At 38.3% G+C, this 20,261-nt stretch overlaps 1 protein-coding gene across 1 annotated transcript in view; it reads right to left on the reverse strand.

The window, feature by feature from the left end:
• PKP2 (plakophilin 2) overlaps positions 1–20,261 on the reverse strand; it is an 81,720-nt gene that overhangs the window by 20,211 nt on the left and 41,248 nt on the right. Inside the window, exon 6 of the mRNA XM_006055590.4 lies at positions 11,837–12,014. Within this exon, the coding sequence (XP_006055652.3) occupies positions 11,837–12,014 (178 nt within the window). The remainder of the gene's footprint in view (positions 1–11,836; positions 12,015–20,261) is intronic.

The raw sequence follows: 20,261 nt of genomic DNA on the forward strand, positions 1-20,261 counted from the left end.
ACCCTCTGAGCCACCAGGGAAACCCAATGAATATATTGGAAATGTTTAATTTAGTGTCTATGGTTTGAATTTGATTAAATGATGAATTTGTTTCCCCTTGGTATAATTTAGCAGAAGTCTGAGTAAATATGTGAGCACCTTTCTGGAAATTAGAACTGTACCCTGTTATATATTAAAATGTAAGTATCAGGTCTTTGGGGCTAGAGGCTGGGGCCTCAGGAGGAGATGGGTAGAGAAGGATGTGAACTACTCTAAATATAAAGGCAGGGCTGGTTCATAGCTCTTCACCTCCACTGCGCCTGAGTAGGAGGAACCAGTGCAAACTTTAGCTGCTTGTGTTTGATATTAAGAAGAATTTTTTTGGTAATGTGACCTGTAAGGGGTGAGAAAAAAATAGAATCTGAACCTCTGTATGTCTCTAACCAAAACTTCACATAGGAGACTTCAGGTGATTTATCTGAAAGCGAATCAGTGATTCCTGATTCTCTCCAGGACCATTTATCTCACACATTCCTCAGTGTCACAATCAAAAGGAGTGAAAAAAAAAACAACAGAAAACAAACACCCAGGACCTTGCTGGAATTAAAATAAAGAACTGTCTTTGTTAAGATTAATGACAATAAACTTTAAATTCATATGGCAAACCAAAATGTGAACAGTGTCAAATGATAGGAATAACTGCAATTTAGTGCATGTGCTAGACATTACTGTATACTTTGCAAATATTATGCTTTCACAAAATTCCTGAAATTAGGGTGTGCTGAATTTCATTCAGATTCCTGACCTATGACTATTCTTTAAAATCAGAATTACCCACTTCTAATGGGATTTTTAATGGCCCTTCCAAAAAAAGTTATCTGTGTGGGGCTATTGCAGGCAAGCTGTCAAATATAGTCTATCAGCATTGAAAGAAAGTTTGTTACAACACAGAATGTCCAAATGTCGTGTATGGACAACTGGAATTAAAGGCCGTAGTTAGCCACCAGGGCGTGAGAATGGCAGGCAACAATAGGAGGGGAGTGAATCTTTTCAAGACATTTCACCACCGATAATTCTAAGATGCAGAGATAAAAAAAAAACAAAAAACACGAGGGACTACTTCTGATAATAGGTGGTTTTCTACTAACATACAAATTTACATGTGTGTTAATGTACCTATCTTAAAGGTCTAATCAGCATACTCAGTGATCACCACAATGGTTTTAAAAAAACTGTGGCCATATTTTCATTTTCACCAACAATTATAGGCTTCCTAATAACACATGTTATAAATCGTATCCCAAGTGGTACCAGTCAATTTAAGAGCTTGGTCTGAGTCCATTCTAAGACCCAACAGGCACTTGATAAGACACTGGCTGATAAGGAGGCATCCTTCTTCCTGTTGATATTTGAGATTTAGGTCTGGGTTTTTGTTTAGCTCTCAGCTGATACATATCAAACAGTTGGGCCTTGTCTGTGATTAACCTAGAGAAAGCGGCAGAGGCAGCTTGTGGTTGCACAGAACAAAAGGGGAGCCTCACTTGAACTGGCAGAAGAACAAAAACTCTATGCCAAAAGAAGGGTTTTTCTGTTACTCTAAGTCAACATCAGATCCTGCAGGTATCCGCAAACATCAGCCAAAGTCAGCTGCTCATTCTGCAAACAGAAGCAACATTGGGAACAGAACAAAGCTGTACAACCTACATGTCTTGTTCCTTCCAGGACAAGGAACATCAACTTTACTAAAGATCTGTCTTACGAAAAGGAAAATAGTTATTTGATAATAAGAGAAATTAAGACTTTCATTTAATTATCTAATTCTTAATTATTTGAGTAACTAAATAGGATTATGCATAGAGACAGACCAGATTAATCTTTTTGTCAGGAGTATTCAGAATAAGGGATAACTAAGCAAAGGTAAACAGAATGAAAAGCACTGTTAAGGAAACACAGATTCAGCAGAGTTCTGAAGTTTGATATCCAGGTATTATAAAAAATGAAATTCAAAAATACATGTTTTATTGTGCAGCAGCAGATATAATTGAATATATTAAAAATTTACATGGAGATATTCTTTTTCCAAAAAGTAGTTGGTATTGATATTACCAAAAAACTTGTCCTTAATCAAGAGGCTCATCAGGATTAAGGCTAATAATTATTGCTTTTCTTTCTGGAAGTACAGTTTGCTTCCTCTGATTACTCCCCACCCTAGCTAGATCTTCAGTGATAAATGAAAATGGAATTTTCTTTTAAGACAGTTATAAATTTTAGTACAAATAACTATATTATACATTCATTAAAACACATTTACTAAACCATGACACATGTAGGAAAGAGTTAAGTTTTAATTCATTTGCAGGAGAAATGCATTACCAATTGCTTTTCTTCTTCAGCATAAAATACAACTAGGAAAAAGGAATATGTTTCATAATGTTTTGCCATTTTGTCCTATTATCGTAAACAAAATGGCAAATTCTGAGGTAGACTTAACAATGCAGAAATGGTTGTGTGTGTTTTTTTAATTTTTATCTAATAATGGAGCATAGCTGATTAACAATATTGTATTAGTTTTAGGTTTATAACAAAGTGATTCAGTTACATATACACATGCTGCTGCTGCTGCTAAGTCGCTTCAGTCGTGTCCGACTTTGTGTGACCCCATAGATGGCAGCCCACCAGGCTTCCCCGTCCCTGGGATTCTCCAGGCAAGAAAGAACACTGGAGTGGGTTGCCATTTCCTTCTCCAATGCATGAAAGTAAAAAGTGAGTGAAGTCGCTCAGCCGTGTCCCACTCTTAGCGACCCTATGGACTGCAGCCTACCAGGCTCCTCCGTCCATGGGATTTTCCAGGCAAGAGTACTGGAGTGGGGTGCCATTGCCTTCTCTGATATATACACATGTATCTACTCTTTTTCAAATTCTTTTTCCATTTAGCTTATTACAGAATTGATCAGAATTCCTTGTGCTGTTGGTTATCTATCTTAAATGTAGCAATGTGTATATGTCAATCCCAAACTTCCAATCTATCCCCTCCCCCCAACCACATACTGGTTCTCTAAGTCTGTGAGTCTTGGAAATAACTGGTAATCAGATGTGGAGATAAAATTAAGCAAATGGTTAACAAATAATAGGACTTCAGGAAAGCAACTTTTCAGACTTTTGTGAATTCATATTTTTATATGGCTATACTGAAAAAGGACAGAGATGAACTAGTGATGAAATGATGAGGTATGATTGAGGAGACATTCATTCATACAGCTACTCATCCTTTACCACATGTGACTCTCCAGTAACATTTTCCCCAACTCCCAGGAAACATCAGTTAAGCAACTCAGTGCCTCCATGACAGTCCTTTCAGACCACTTCTACACTTCTTATCAAATGGATTGTGGTTATCTCTTCTGGTGCCTTTCCCCCACTAAACCTGGAGTTCCTCCAGGGCAAAAATAGGCCCCATTCCCTTTTGAAATTTCAGAAATTTAAATAGTGCTTTGGATACAGCAGGCACTCGAGTACTGGACAGGGTTGGATAAGAGCAAGAGGAAAGACAGACCACGTGGTAAAATCCCAAGAAGCATGGATTAGTTGCTTTTCTCAAATTTCTGATAACTGCTTCTATTATTGTGGAAGAGTCATTGGCACTTAATTTCTTCAACTGAAGAATGATACTGCTAACAGCAGCTGCCTCAGAAGAGTCTGTGTTTGGCTTAAAGTGTTTTCCAGAACTTTGAATATTACTTCTCTTTGGGGTAAGCATTCCCCTCCCCCCCACTTTCTAGTCAGACAGCAGCCCATAGTCTTACACATGTCCACTTAAGTGCCTGTCTGACCCCTGGAGGCAGGGAAAGGGGAGTGGGGAGAGTTCTGATTTGTAGCATTTGCAAATTTCTGTGGTGTAAATATTCCTACCATGGCTGATTTCAAGGTGGCAACATGATGCCACTGCCTGTGGAGGTATGAAGAAATTCTAACAACCGCTTCTGACAGCTCTACCACAAATTGGAATGTATCAATTTATTTTTCTTTTACTAAACTATTCATTATGCTATCATATTGTTTAAGAAAAAATTGCCACAGTCCATAGGGTCGCAAAAAGTCGCACATGACTGAAGTAACTTAGCATGCGTGCACATGGTGTACTTGGCAGTTTCCGAAGGATAACCCATGTGTGTTCTCCTGTTTGAATGCCATCTCACAGTATGGCATTGGAGCTGGTAACAGCTCCAGGTGGGCCGAACTGAAGTCACTGTCACAAGTTCATTAATGAAACAAAGATTTTACCTGCAGAGCATATTCATTCTGACCCACTGCTACATAAAGACCTGGGTAGTCCCTCTCAGAACTGATCTCATCATCATATTAATCAAGAGACAAAATCACTGGTATGCAGAAGTTTTATTCCAAGGTAGATTGAAGGAATTTAGCCACACTAACCTAAGTCAACCACAATGTCAAAATACACTCAGGATGCCAATTTATTGTTGGTTCCACACTCAGCAGAGGAGACAATACCTCCAGTGAACTTGTAGAAATTATATTTGTTAACATTTATGACCTTTTTATGTAGTTAAGATTCATTTTTATCAGAGCTAGTCAACACCAGTCAAAATCTTTTTAGAGTAAGTTGGAGTCAGAAAAAACATAATTCCTAAAGATATATGTACCCCAATGTTTTTTGCAGCACTATTTACACTATTTACTAGCCAGGACATGGAAGCAACTTAAATGTCCACTAACAGAAGAATGGATAAAGAAAATGTGGCACATATATACAATGGAATATTACTCAGCCAAAAAAAGGAATGAAATGGCGCAATTTGCAGAGACATGGATGGACCCAGAGACTGTCACAGAATGAAGTCAGAAAGAGAAAAACAAATATTGTATATTAACACATATATGTGGAATCTGGAAAAATGGTACAGATGAACGTATTCGCAAAGTAGAAATATATGCACAGATGTAAAGAACAAATGTATGAACACCAAACAGGGAGAGACGGGGTAGGATGAACTGGGAGATTGGGCTTGACATATTTACACTACCATGTGTAATACAGATAACTAATGAAAACGTACTGTATAGCACAGGGAGCTCTATTCAGTGCCCTGTGGTGACCTAAACAGGAACAAAACACACAAAAAAAGCGGGTGTGTATATACATATATATATACACATGCGTATAGTTGATTCATTTTGCTGTATAGCAGAAAATAACACAGTATCATAAACTAACTATCCTCCAATACAAATTTAAAAATTAAAAAGAAAAAAGAAGTAAGCAACTATTCACAAGACAGCTCTACCCTCATGGAAATCGAGTCTATTTGACTGAAGGTTCCCTATAGGTCTTTTCTTAGGTTCTAATTTACATCTCCTTACTGACTTTTATACCCATTGTGACATCTACCTGAAGTAGTCTACAAAGCCAACTCCTCTCTTGGAAAGACCTCCAACTTCATATGCTTTCTGTCTTTGTTAATAGGAAATTCAGTGCAGAGGTTCTACTTGCATAGAACTCTTTAAAAAAGACAATTACTGAAACACAGATATAATGCCCATAATAAGACAGAACATCACTGTACAATGGCATATCTGACTCTGTGGTTACGAGATTGTAAAGGGCAGAGGCTTAATCCACAGCAGAGCAGTTTGTAAACAGGTATATACAGTTTGTATACAATGATTAATGTCAACATATCCAGGACAAGATGAAGAGCTCGGTTTTGGAGACAGGCTTCCTAGATGTGAATTCCAGCTTTGTCTCCTACTGGCTGTGTAATGTTGTGAAAATCACTTAACCTCTCTCAGCTCCAATTTCCCTATCCATAAAATGGGAAGGCCTACTTTACAAGGGTCACTCTGAGAATAAATTGAGGAAATTCTCACAAAGCATTTTGAACAGTTTTTACAACATAATATACAATAAATGTTAGCTATTATTATTATAAACTAGATATACAGATGAAATAAGAATAGATTATTTTAGTAAGCAAATACCATGATGCTCAATTTCCCAGTCTTTGTGTAATATTCTGCTTCTGAAAGTAGTTCAAACCAGTGGTTTGGATTGTCTTTGCAAACAGTTTAAAATGGTATCATTATGATGAGAGTAGATTTAGGATAAAATATATCTGAAAAATGTGCTTCATTCAAACCATGCAAGTCTGCTATTCCTTGTTCATAAAAGAAGACTACAGGAAGATTTGTAACCAATATCTTTGTCTTTAGATTTCTACCTTCCCAATATACCTTTCATTTTGATATTATAATTTTTCTACTTCACATAGAACTTAATCTCTATTCTCCCCACATTATAAATTTTGTTTACAGAAGAAATAAAATTAACTCATTAGCATGTTTTATAATGCCTCCAGTCTGGCCTTAGCTAATGTTTCTAACTTCTGTTTCATTACTTTCCATTACAAATTTGATACCTTGCCAGGCTTGATTATCCACCTAACTTATGATGGATTTTAATTTGTTCATTCATTCATTTACCCATTTCACTCAAATACTTTATACTTGCTTACTATGTGTCAGAAACCTTGCTGCTGCTGCTGCTAAGTCACTTCAGTCGTGTCCAACTCTGTGCGACCCCATAGATGGTAGCCCACCAGGCTCCCCCGTCCCTGGGATTCTCCAGGCAAGAACACTGGAGTGGGTTGCCATTTCCTTTTCCAATGCATGAAAGTGAAAAGTGAAAGGGCAGTCGCCCAGTCATGTCCAACTCTTCGTGACCCCATGGACTGCAGCCCATCAGGCTCCTCCATCCATGGGATTTTCCAGGCAAGAGTACTGGAGTGGGGTGCCATCGCCTTCTCCGAAACCTTGCTAGGTGCTAGGAATTAGAGATTAAAACAATGCATAGGCTCTTAAGAGTCCACAATATAATAAAAAAAGGTATGTAAATAACTTCCCATAAAAACAGTAATGGATGCAAAATCTGTACACAGGTGATTTACCTGTAAAAATTCCCATTTGAATTCTTAAAAACAAGTAATGGTGTTTGTCTGAGGAGGCACAAAAATGTTTTATAGAAAAGATGAACTCTATCTTTGGTATTAGATGATTAGGAGATTAAGCATTTAATGGGAAGATAATGGAAAATGTTTCCTAGGAAATAAAATTGAACAAAGCCTTGACTATATGAAATTACCTATAATATCTAAGGAAAGCAAGTATTTTGTAGTTTGCTTGTACTTTGATGTATATTTGGAAAAATGTGAAGTAAGACTTTAAAGAAGCTTGTAGACAGACCCAGAAAGGCTGCATATGCTGTAACTGAGGAAGGTGTCTTCTATTTTTGCTTTATTTTCCCAGCAAGTGTTCCCCTCCCTCTTGCTACTTTAACAAACCTTGTTGTCATCGTTGCCATGAAGCAAGTATCTGATTCAGGTCTGGCCAATCCAGGGGACAGAGGCTCAAATGATATGCACTTTTCAGAAGCAGTGCCAGGGTTAAACCTTCCCTGAGACTGACATTTGAAGAAAGAAGTGTACTTTTTCTGCTGGGTGGCCTGTGGTTTAGGGATCTGCTATGTGGAGGAGGCTTGTTTGCATTTTTAGAGAATGAGCCCAGTAGTCTTCAAAGAACAGTAAGCAGAGATGGTATGTACAGACATATCTTGTTTTATTGTGCTTTGCTTTATTGAGTTTTATAGACATTACAATTATTTTTTAACAAATTGAAGGTTTGTGGCAACTCTGTGTTGTTAGATGATGGTTAGCATTTTTAGTAATTAAATACTTCTTTTAATCTTTATTTATTTTATGCCATATGTAGCACGTGGGATCTTAGTTCCCCAGCCAGGGATTGAACCTGGGCCCTCTGCATTGGGAGCATAGTCTTAACCACTGGAATGCCAGGGACATCCCAGTAGTAAAGTATTTTTCAATTAAGGTATATATACTGATTTTTTCAAGACATACTGCCATTGCATATTCTCGCCTGGAAAATCCCATGGATGGAGGAGCCTGGTAGGCTGCAGTCCATGGGGTTGCTAAGAGTCGGACAAGACTGAGCGACTTCACTTTCACTTTTCACTTTCATGCATTGGAGAAGGAGATGGCAACCCACTCCAGTGTTCTTGCCTGGAGAATCCCAGGGACGGGGGAGCCTGGTGGGCTGCCGTCTCTGGGGTGGCACAGAGTCGGACACGACTGAAGTGATGTAGCAGTAGCAGTATAATATAAACATACTTATGTATGCACTTGGGAAACAAAAAAATTTGTGTGACTTGCTTCATTGCAATATTCACTTTATTGCAGGAGTGTGGAATTGAATTTACAATATATCTGAGGTATGCCTGTCAACAGGAGATTGAGTCCTAGGGATGCTGAATTTCTGTCCCAGTCCTTGAGGCCATGGCTCCTGGTGTACTTCTTTCACTTCCACAAGTGACTATTAACATCTCAGCCACATGAATCACTTGGTTTAAGGAAGTTTGGAAGTCCCAGCCATGACAATCAGAGAAGAAAAAGAAATATAAGGAATCCAGATTGGAAAAGAAGTAAAATAGTCACTTTTGCAGATGACGTGATACTACACATAGAAAATCCTAAAGATGCCATCAGAAAACTACTATAGCTAATCAATGAATTTAGTAAAGTCACAGGATACAAAATTATTACACAGAAATCCCTTGATTTCTATAAACTAACAATGAAAAATCAGAAGGAGAAACTAAGGAAACAATCCTGATCATCAATGCAACAAAAATAATAGAATACCTAGGAATAAAACCTACCTAAGGAGACAAAAGATGTGTATGGAGAAAACTATAAGAGACTGATGAACGAAATCAAAGATGATATAAACAGATGGAGAGATATATCATGTTCTTGGATTTGAAGAATCAATATTGTGAAAATGACTATACTACCCAAAGCAATCTACAGATTTAATGCAATCCCTATAAAATTACCAATGGCATTTTTCACAGAACTAGAAAACTTTTTTTTTTTTTTTTTTGCAATCTGTATGGAAACACAAGAGACCCCAAATAGCCAAAGTAATCTTGAGAAAGAAAAATGGAGCTAGAGAAATCACACTCCCTGACTTCAGACTATACTACAAAGCTACAGTAATCAAGATAGCATGATACTGGCAAAAAAGCAGAAATACAGATCAATGGAATAGGATAAAGCCCAGAGATAAACCCACACACCTATGGTCACCTTATCTTTAACAAAGGAGGCAAGAATATACAATGGAGAAAAGACAGCATCTTTGATAAATGGTGCTGGGAAAACTGGACAGCTACATGTAAAAGAATGAAGTTACAACACTTCCTAATAACATACCAAAAATAAACTCAAAATGGATTAAAGACCTAAATGAAAGACCAGACACTATAAAACTCTTAGAGGAAAACAGGCAGAATACTCTGACATAAATTGAGCAAGATCCTTTCTGATCCACCTCCTACAGTAATAAAAATAAACAAGTGGGACCTAATTAAACTCAAAAGCTTTAGCAGAGCAAAGGGAGTCATAAACAAGATGAAAAGATAACCCTCAGATTAGGAGAAAGCATCTGCAAACAAAGCAACTGAAAAACCATTAATCTTCAAAATACAAAAGCTCCTCAAGCAGCTTAATATCAAAAAAACAAACAAGCAAATCAAAAAGTGGGTAGAAGACTTAGACATTTCTCCAAAGAAGACATAAGATGACCAGCAAACACATGGAAAGATGCTCAACAATGCTCATTATTTGAGAAATGCAAATCAAAACTACAATGAAGTATCACCTCACATTGGTCAGAATGGCTATCATCAAAAATTCTGCAAACTGGAGAGGGTGTGGAGAAAAGGGAACCCTCGTGTACTGTTGGTGGGAATGTAAATTGATACAGCCATTATAGGGAACAGTATGGAGGTTCCTTAAAAAACAAAAAATACCATATGACCTTGCAATCCCACTACTAGGCATATACCCTCAGAAAACCATAATTGAAAAAAACACGCATACCGCAGTGTTCACTGCAGGACTATTTACAAGAGCCAGGACATGGAAGCAACCTAAATGTCCACTGACACATGAATGGATAAAAAGATGTGGTACATATATACAGTGGAATATTACTCAGCCACAAAAAGGAATGAAACTGGATCATTTGCAGGGATGTGGATGAACCTAGAGTCTGTCATACAAAGTGAAGTAAGTCAGAAAGAGAAAAGCAAATATCACATATTAATGTATACATATGGAATCTAGAAAAATGGTACTGATGAACATATTTACAGGGCAGGAATAGAGACATAGATGTAGAGAATGGATTTGTGGACACAGTAGGGGAAGGAGAGGGTGGTACGAATTGAGAGAGTAGCATCGACACATATACACTGCCATATTTACACTATCTGTAAAACAGACAGCTAGTGGGAAGCTGCTATATATAGCACAGGGAGCTCAGCTCGGTGCTGTGATGACCTAGAGGGGTGTGAAGGTGATTCACATTGTGATACTGCAGAAACTAACAGAACATTGTAAAACAGTTATACTCTAATTAAAATAAATAAGCAAAAAGATTTAAAAAAGGAAGTTTGAATTGTGTACCTGCCATGTACACTATGAAGTGAAACAGTCCTAACCTAATCTGCCACACTAAGAACTCTGCTGCACATGGTAAGGCAATGAGAGCTATAGAAAAATTTGCTGTAACATATTTCATTGCATTCTAGTTTATTTGCTCATCTGCATCCCCTGCTAGATTAAAGGTTTCTTAAGAATTTTCTCATTCATCTTTGAAAAACTCTCAGTGGCTAACATAATTCTTCATGAAAACCTGGTATTTGATATGTATTACTCTGTGATTATGGGCTTTCTAGGTGGAGCTAGTGGTAAAGAATCTGCCTGCTACTGCAGGAGACACACGAGATGTGGGTTTGATTCCTGGGATGGGACGATCCCCTGGAGGAGGAAATGGCAACCCACTCCACAGCTCTTGCCTGGGAAATCCCATGGACAGAGGAGCCTGGAAGGCTACAGTCCATGGGGCCACAAAGAATTGGAAACGACTGAGCACGTGTGCATGCACACACAGTGTGATTAATTATGGAGATAAGATAAACATCTTACCATAATAAATTCCCTCCGTTATCATCCAAACAGATTCCCTCAAAATGTGAACTGTGAAACTAGAGAAAAGATCAAAAGGCAAAATATACCCCAGCTTCTTCTGGGCTGCCTAATTTTGATTACATATCTGTTTGGTTTCTTTTAATCTTTAGACATAAAGGACAATGATTATTTTCAAATATATAGACACACAATTCTAGAGGAGTTAAGACTAACATTTCCTCTTCCTTCATGCATTTCTGTTTCCTCCTGGTTTAGCTGGCACCTGACAGTCCAGGGGAGAAAACATTTCAAGCACCTTTTTCATCCCAATATTTAGAAATGCTGATCAAACTAACTTCTTTTGTAGCTATTCTTGTGGCAAGATAATCTATCCCTTTAGGTTTTGTTGCCTATTTAAAACACCAGGTTCAAAACTATTTTTTTTTAACCCTGTCATTAAATTATATTTTTGTCAACTGAAAAATAACATGCAGCCTGACTTTAATCCTGTGAGATAGGGAATTCCAGTCTGCACGGACTTGTAGGTGTTCGGATTGGATTTCCGGTTTACCTATTGGAAATGATATGCTCTGAGCTACTGTGGGTAGCTTCTGGAATCAAACATATCAGGAAAAACAGTACTCTTTTCTATATTGTGCTTCTAGTACTTAGAGTGATCTTTATAATTTTTAACTGTATTTCCAGGTAATTGGGTAGAGTTTAAGACAGATCTGGATGCAGTATTTAGAGTCAACAGAGAAAATGTTGAGGGAGATGTAGACTGGCGTTACCTTAGGCATCCTGTGACATTGTAGAATATATCAAAATCAAGCAAACCATTTGCTTTCGGGTAGTCTCCTTCTGGCCATCCCGAAAAGGGGATGATGATATTCTCAGTGAGGATAAGCAAGGCTTCTGTTATCATGAGATTCTTAAGTTTGTCATTAGAGGATAAATTCCACAGCAAACCTAGAAAAGTAAAGAGTACCATCAAAACAGTGCAGGGCTAGGTCAAAATGACTGCTGAAAAGGTCAGTTAAGACCATCACCCTTAGATCCATGGCTGGTTATAAAAAAAAAAAAACAAGGTGGGGGAGATGGTCCTTTTGACAAAGGAAAGAACCTGTTTAGACATCGTTAGACGCCAATGGAAGCTGTCCCATAAGAAAAATTAAAATATATATAAAACAAAGAGAACTTACAATGTGAAACTATACATATTTAAATTAATCAAGAACATAAATGAATGCCAAAAATTGTTATTACTATTCTCTTAAAAGATCCTACCACAAAGCTGACCTCATTAGGATAATAAATTTTGGGCTCATCAACAGGAAAGCTTGAAATGATCCTACTGTAATTAAGAGTTCAACATTTTAAGACTCATATTTTTCTCCCTTAGATACATATCTAAGAATATCTCTGCCTGCCTCCTGCTTCCCTACTACCCACAACTCCCACCTGACATTTGCTTTCCAATAACAGCAGGAAAAGCCTGTAGAAAGCCTTTGCCTATGCCTGTCAAGAGTAGGCCGATCAATATCACCAATGAATATTTATTAACTCCTACCCAATGGTAAACTTTATGTCCTCCCAGAACTTATGCTAGCTCTGCTGCTGCTGCTGAGTCGCTTCAGTTGTGTCCGACTCTGTGTGACCCCATAGACGGCAGCCCACCAGGTTCCTCTGTCCCTGGGATTCACTAGGCAAGAATACTGGAGTGGGTTGCCATTTCCTTTTCCAATGCATGCATGCATGCTAAGTCGCTTCGGTTGTGTCCGACTCGTGTGACCCCGTGGACAGCAGCCCACAGGCTCTCTTGTCCATGGGGTTCTCTAGGCAAGAATACTGGAGTGGGTTGCCATTTCCTTCTCTGATGCTAGCGCTACCTCATCTTATATTACAGTTTAGCAGAGAAGGAGAGATAAGAGTATTTACTCTACTGGCCAACTTGCAGGGGCTAAGCATTGGTCTAAGACTGGTACCACATTTACTCACTTAACTTTCTTGTCCTCTTGAATCCCCTCAACCTCCAATTAAAAAGAAAGGCCGTATCAGCCAACTCAGGAAGAAATTAAGATAACAGAATACTGTACTTCCAGGGACATCCACAAGGACTGAAGCTGGGTATTGAGAGAGAATACAAAGTTGCATGTATTTACATTTAGGATTTGTTTTTCTCACAAATTTGGTGCTCAAATACCTCTGATTCAGTGGAAGGACTATATACCTACTGCTTGTTATTCCAGCGACTCCCAGCAGGTGTCAAGTTCCTGTGCCATCTTTCATTCTTCAGTAAATTACTATAACTCACTATCATCCAAGAAAGCAGAAAGAGAGAGGGGACAGAAAGAGAATTTTCTTCCTATTCATGCCCCACCTCCCAGTCAGTAATTTTTACTTCTTAAATTTATTGCTTTGTCTGCATGAAGAACAGAGGAAGCACAGATATACAGGGCAGCCCACTTTATGAATAAAGCAAACATGGTGGTCTCAGCTAAATTATGTGGTGATATTACCTCCCCTGATATCAATTACAGAAATACTAGCTTGTGATTAAAGCTTAGTAGTTAATCAACCATACTTGTATCTGGCCATTCAATTAGAGCATTCTAGGCCTGATATAGTCTTTTGGGGCTTAAACAGTTTACTTTGCTGCTGCTAAGTCGCTTCAGTCGTGTCCGACTCTGTGCAACCCCATAGACAGCAGCCGACCAGGCTCCCCCGTCCCTGGGATTCTCCAAGCAAGAACACTGGAGTGGGTTGCCATTTCCTTCTCCAATGCATGAAAGTGAAAAGTGAAAGTACAGTCACTCAGTCGTGTCCGACTCCTAGCGACCCCATGGACTGCAGCCTAGCAGGCTCCTCCATCCACGGGATTTGCCAGGCAAGAGTACTGGAGTGGGGTGCCATTGTCTTCTCCAAACAGTTTACTTTAGCTGTGTATAAGTAACTAATTTTTTATTTAAATCACCAAATATCCACCACAGCTTACACCTAGCTTCCATTAGACAAAGCAATACGGGGTCTAGTGTTTCATGAGGACTAGAATTCTGGCTGATGAGGTCTTTTCCTGATCAAACTGGCATTTGGGTTAGCAGTGTCACTCAGCCACAGGCTTTGCAACACAATGACTTCATTGGTCACACCTCATATTAAGAGGCCCTGGAAAGGGAGAGACAAAATAAAATTCCAGAAAACTCCTAAGGTGGCTGAAAACAACTGAAGGGCAGGTCTGAGGTTGAGTTTTGGTTCCTAAGCTACAAAAGAAAGCTGAAGAGAAAAGAGAGAAAAGGAAAATAAAAGCTTCCTGTTCTAAATAAGCAAACAAATTAACAGTCTCTGCCTGCCAGAAGCTTAAAAATGTGAAACATAATGGCATTTCCTCTTTTTAAAAAGGACCACACAGAGCACTCAAAGGAAAAGTACACTTTACAATAAAAACCAGAGAGGATTAATTTGAACAAAGGGAATGGAATTTTCTTCCAACATTCAATGTCCTTTGTAGTTTGGCATGCTATATTATTACTAGAGAAGTATATGGTTTGGGGAATTTCAGTATAATTTTTGAATTTTTAATGTAAGATATTACACAGAAATGTCATGCTTGCCAAATTTCTGTATGATACAAAGCAAGAAAAGAGCTTAAATGTTCACTAGAGATTCAGGATTGTACATCCTTACACACACCATAACACACACATACATACAAAATCAGTAAATGACCAATTACCAATTGGGAAAAGGTATATGACAATACAGGACAAAGGTTAAATACCATTAATATACAAAGTTCTTATAAATTTTTAAAAATTAAATTATTGCTAGAAAAATTAACCCAAAGCTCAGTCTGACTCTTTGTGACCCCATGGACTATACAGTCCATGGAATTCTTCAGGCCAGAATACTGGAGTGGGTAGCCGGTCTCTTCTCCAGGGGATCTTCCCAACCCAGGTATCGAAACCAGGTCTCCTGCATTGCAGGCAGATTCTTTACCAGCTGAGCCACAAGGGAAGCCCAACCCAAAGCGAAAAGCGTCTAATCCACATAAATACGCAGGCTCTCTAGTAACTAAAAAAAAATGCATTATTTAACAACTACATATCATTTTCTGTGGTTACAGGAGGCAAAACCAGAGCAATGAGTGGAAATTCTGAGAAAGGAGATTTTGGCTCAGTGAAAGCATAAACTTCTAAAAGAACTTTGAAGAAGACAGAAAGATCTGCTTGTAAGATCCAGCATTATCACTGGAGCCAACAAAAATGAGCTCATCTTTTATGAAAATATCAACAAGTTGCTTTATCTCAAAACTAGAGTATTAGAAGTGACTAGCAGCAGCAGCAGCAGTGGCAAATTAGAATCACATACTCTTGGGCCACACTTGCAACTTTTTTTAGGCATACGCCTAATAAAAATTACTAAGCCTGACTCTCAGGATGGATTCCAGGAATTTACATTTTAAAAATGATTCACATTTTTGGCATTGGGAAATTAATGGTTTAGATGACCCTGAATAGATGTCTCTTTCAATGATTACCTTCTGTATTCCCTGATACTGCATTATATTTGGGGTTTAGATTTTCATTTGCTTTAACTTCGGGTCAGTTTATTCATAGTGCCTTAATTTCTATTATTACAGTTCTTTATTGTAGGTGTACTGTCTGTAATTTTCTGTCACTAAGCTCTCTTTCTAGCCGAAAATAAAGGAACAGGATTCTGGTAAGGGGTATAATTTGAATAATTAGCAATTTTAAGTGAGAGAATGATAACTGCATTATTGAGAAACTTGTTGCCAACTGATATTTACAAAATACAGTTACTGAATAAAGGGATCTAATAGATATTAAACCCCAGTTTTATTAATATTGCCCTTAGGACTAGAAATATAGTTAACCAAATCTGTATAATGTTAATAGCAAAACTTGTAAATTTTAAGATTAAATCTTCAAGGAGCAGCAGGAGAAGTGATTCTTTTCAAATTTATATTTCAAAATGATCACAGAACAGGAGGAATGTGTTTCTGTAATTTCCCTTACATGGATCATTCCTTCTTTAACCTAACTTTTGTAAAACTTATCAGGAATATCATATTATAACAAACGTCATTTATTTGAAAATAAATCTCAAGAGAAAGAAATTCAAGAAGGCAAAATGGTTGTCTGAGGAGGATTTACAAAAAGCTGAGAAAAGAAGAGAAGTGAAAGGCAAGAGAGGAAGGGAAAGATATACCCCACTGAATGCAGAGCTCCAAAGAATAGCAAGGAGAGATAAGAAAGCCTTCTTAAGTGGACAATGCAAAGAAATAGAGGAAAACAATAGAATGGGAAAGACTAGAGATCTCTTCAAGAAAATCAGAGACACCAAGGGAACATTTCATGCAAAGATAGGCAAAATAAAGAACAGAAAAATTGAGGACCTAACTGAAGCAGAAGATATTAAGAAGAGGTGGCAAGAATACACAGAACGGTACAAAAAAGGTGTTAATGACCCGGATAACCAAGATGGTGTGGTCATCTCACCTAGAGCCAAACATCCTGGAGTGTAAAGTCAAGTAGGCTTTAGGAAGCATAACTACCAAAAAAGCTACTGGAGGTGATGGAGTATCAGCTGAGCTATTTCTAATCCTAAAAGATGATGCTGTTAAAGTGCTGCCCTCAATATGCCAGCACATTTGGAAAACTCAGCAATGGCCACAGGACTAGAAAAGGACAGTTTTCATTCCAATCCCAAAGAAGGGCAATGCCAAAGAATGTTCAAACTACTGTACAACTGCACTTATTTCATATACTAGTAAGGTAATGCTCAAAATCCTTTAGCCAGACTTTTAACAGGATGTAAACTGAGAATTTCCAGATGTTCAAGCTAGATTTAGAAAAGGCAGAGGAACCAGAGATCAAACTGCCAACATCCATTGGATCACCGGAGAAGGCAACGGCACCCCACTCCAGTACTCTTGCCTGGAAAATCCCATGGATGGAGGAGTCTGGTAGGCTGCAGTCCATGGGGTCGCTAAGAGTTGGGCATGACTGAGCGATTTCACTTTCACTTTTCACTTTAATGCATTGGAGAAGGAAATGGCAACCCACTCCAGTATTCTTGCCTGGAGAATCCCAGGGACAGAGGAGCCTAGTGGGCTGCCATCTGTGGGGTCGCACAGAGTTGGACACGACTGAAGCGACTTAGCAGCAGTAGCAGCAGCAGCACTGGATCACAGAAAAAGCAAGAATTCCAGAAAAACATCTACTTCTGCTTTACTGACTATGCCAAAGGCTCTGACTGTGTGGATCACAACAAACTGTGGAAAATTCTTCAAGAGATGGGAATACCAGACCACCTTACCTGCCTACTGAGAAACCTGTATATAGGTCAAGAAGCAACAGTTAGAACTGAACATGGAATAACGGAGTAGTTCCAAATTGGGAAAGGAGTATGTCAAGGTTGTATATGGTCATCCTACTTATTTAAATTCTATGCGGAGTACATCATGCAAAATGCCAGGCTGGATGAATAACAAGCTGGAATCAAGGCTGCTGGGAAAAATATCAATAACCTCAGATATGCAGATGGCACCACCCTAATGGTTGAAAGTGAAGAGGAACTAAAGGGCCCCTTGACGAAGATGAAAGAGAGTGAAAGAGCTGGTTTAAAACTCAACATTCAAATAACTAAGATCATGGCATCTGGTCCCATCAGTTCATGGCAAATAGATGGGCAAAAAAAGGAAACAGTGATAAACAGTGACAGACTTATTTTCATGGGCTCCAAAATCACTGCGGATTGTGAATGCAGCCATGAAATTAAAAGACACTCCCTCCTTGGAAGAAAAGCTGTGACAAACCTAGACAGCATATTGAAAAGCAGAGACATCACTTTGCTGACAAAGGTCCATATAGTCAAAGCTATGGTTCTTCCAGTAGTCATGTAGGGATGTGAGAGTTGGACCATAAAGAAGTTTGCATGCTGAAGAATTGATGCTTTCTACCTGTAGGACTGGAGAAGACTCTTGACAGTCCCTTGGACAGCAATGAGATCAAACTAGTCAATCCTAAAGGAAATCAACTCTGACTATTCACTGGAAGGACTGATGTTGAAACTGAAGCTCCAATACCTGATGCGAAGAGCTGACTCATTGGAAAAGATTCTGATGCTGAGAAAGATTGAAGGCAAGAGGAGAAGGGGGCAACAGAGGATGAGATGGTTGGATGGCATCACCGATTCAATGGAGATGATTTTGAGCAAACTCCAGGAGATAGTCAATTGCTGCCAAAGGGAGCAACTTTGGACACTTTGATACAGCAAAACACTCAGATAATACTGGACTCACATTTAGGCTTTGTTGTTTTGCTAGCTGTGCAACGTTGGGCAACTTATGTAACCCCCTGAGTCTTACTGGTCATATGTAAACAGTCAATAATACCATGCCTTATGGAGCTGTCAGGAAGAACAGAGGTAAAAAATGGAAGGTTCAAGGTTATGACTAGAAATAGATGTTAAGGAATCTGCCTATAATGCTGGAGACTCGGGTTTGATCCCTGGTTTGGGAATGATTCCCTCGACAAACGGAATGGCTACCCACTCCAGTATTCTTGCCTGGAGAATTCTATGGACAGAGGAATCTGCTAAGCTACAGTCCATGGGATCGCAAAAAGTCAGACATGACTGAGCCCATAATAGAGGCTCAATAAAAAAAAGATGTTTACAAAACAGACAAGAAAAGATTCATATATATGGCTACTCACTTTATGTTTCTAAACAAAGATATAAACGTGTCTAAATTAAGTTAACAAATTTATTTTTGAGGCCCACAAATCACTTATTTAGCACTTCTGTTAATAGAGCTAAAGGAAGTTATTTAGTAGTGTGACTCACTCAGCCATGTCCAACTCTTTGGGACCCCATGGAGAGTATCTCACCAGGCTTCTCTGTCCATGGAATTCTCCAGGCAAGAATACTGGAGTGGGTTGCCATTCCCTTCTCCAGGGGATCTTCCTGACTCAGGGTCCAAACCCAGGTCTCCTGTATTGCAGGCAGATTTTTTACCAACTAAGCCACCAGGGAAGCTGGTTATTTAGTACGATTTGTATCAAACATTCAAGTATCAACTTAGTTAAATGAATATGTAACAAGCACTTGCTGATAGGGATATTTGGCTTATACTAGAAACTCTGGGAATTGTACAAATTCCATTTATCAGCTCTGTAGATTATTCAAGAAGCCTGAATGATTTCTATGGCATCAATACCACAGAATATTCTCTGTTCTTAGTTTCCTTCTTCCTACACAAAAGAAGAGGACGTTCACAAACAACAGATTATTTCCTTTACAAACACTTCCTCCTAAGTTTTCTGGCTATCATGTACCCTAACCTTGAACATTTATTACTGAAGATTCCTCTAGATGAACAGCAGCTTCTTTGCTCTACTAGTGATTTTCACTATGCCGGGAATAAATTTCATTCTCTTTCAAAACACTAGTCCAAAGTCTATACCTCTTTGAAGGTCCGCAATGAAACATATCTCCTTCATGAAGTCCTTTCTGACTGTGTATGTATCTGATTCTCTTTTGTGTTCACTACTGTAGTTTAATGAAGAAAATGTTAGGTTCTAAACGTGAGGTTTGTTTTTTGTTTTTCTTTTAAGGCCAACCACTGTATAATTGTTCATGCTTTAGTAGATGGAAAATAAAATTCACAACCTCTCTAGTCTGTGATGTGCCTTGCTTGACACTTGAAGGCTGCTCTCTAAATGTTGGCTGAATGAATGAATGAATAAGTGAGATTACTCTTAATTTCTGAGGTACTTTAATATAAGTTACGGATATGAAAGGAAATCTCTCATAAGACATGACAGCATGCTGGCAGAAGGGTAGTATGCTGCAACTCTTCATACAGTTTTACACAATTACAAAACTTCATGTAGTTTTATAAAATTAAACTATATCAAGATAGAAAAATGTGATATTTTGAGATACAAATGGGTAGAGAAGATATAATGACAACATTTTTATAGGAAAAAAGACAACTTTTATAATAAAAGATAGCCAAAGTGCAACAGATATTCAGTTCAATTTAAACAATACTTATGGAGCACCTCTTTTAGATAAGTATGAACACTGTCAACTATATCACTAAGAAAAACTTTCATATATTAAAAAGGGTTAACTTCTTTGGACTTAACTTCTTCATCTGTAAAACTGAGATTTAGTACCCAGTACCTC

This window comes from Bubalus bubalis, chromosome 4, assembly GCF_019923935.1.
Source record: "Bubalus bubalis isolate 160015118507 breed Murrah chromosome 4, NDDB_SH_1, whole genome shotgun sequence".
In the NCBI taxonomy this organism is placed as follows: Eukaryota; Metazoa; Chordata; class Mammalia; order Artiodactyla; family Bovidae; genus Bubalus; species Bubalus bubalis.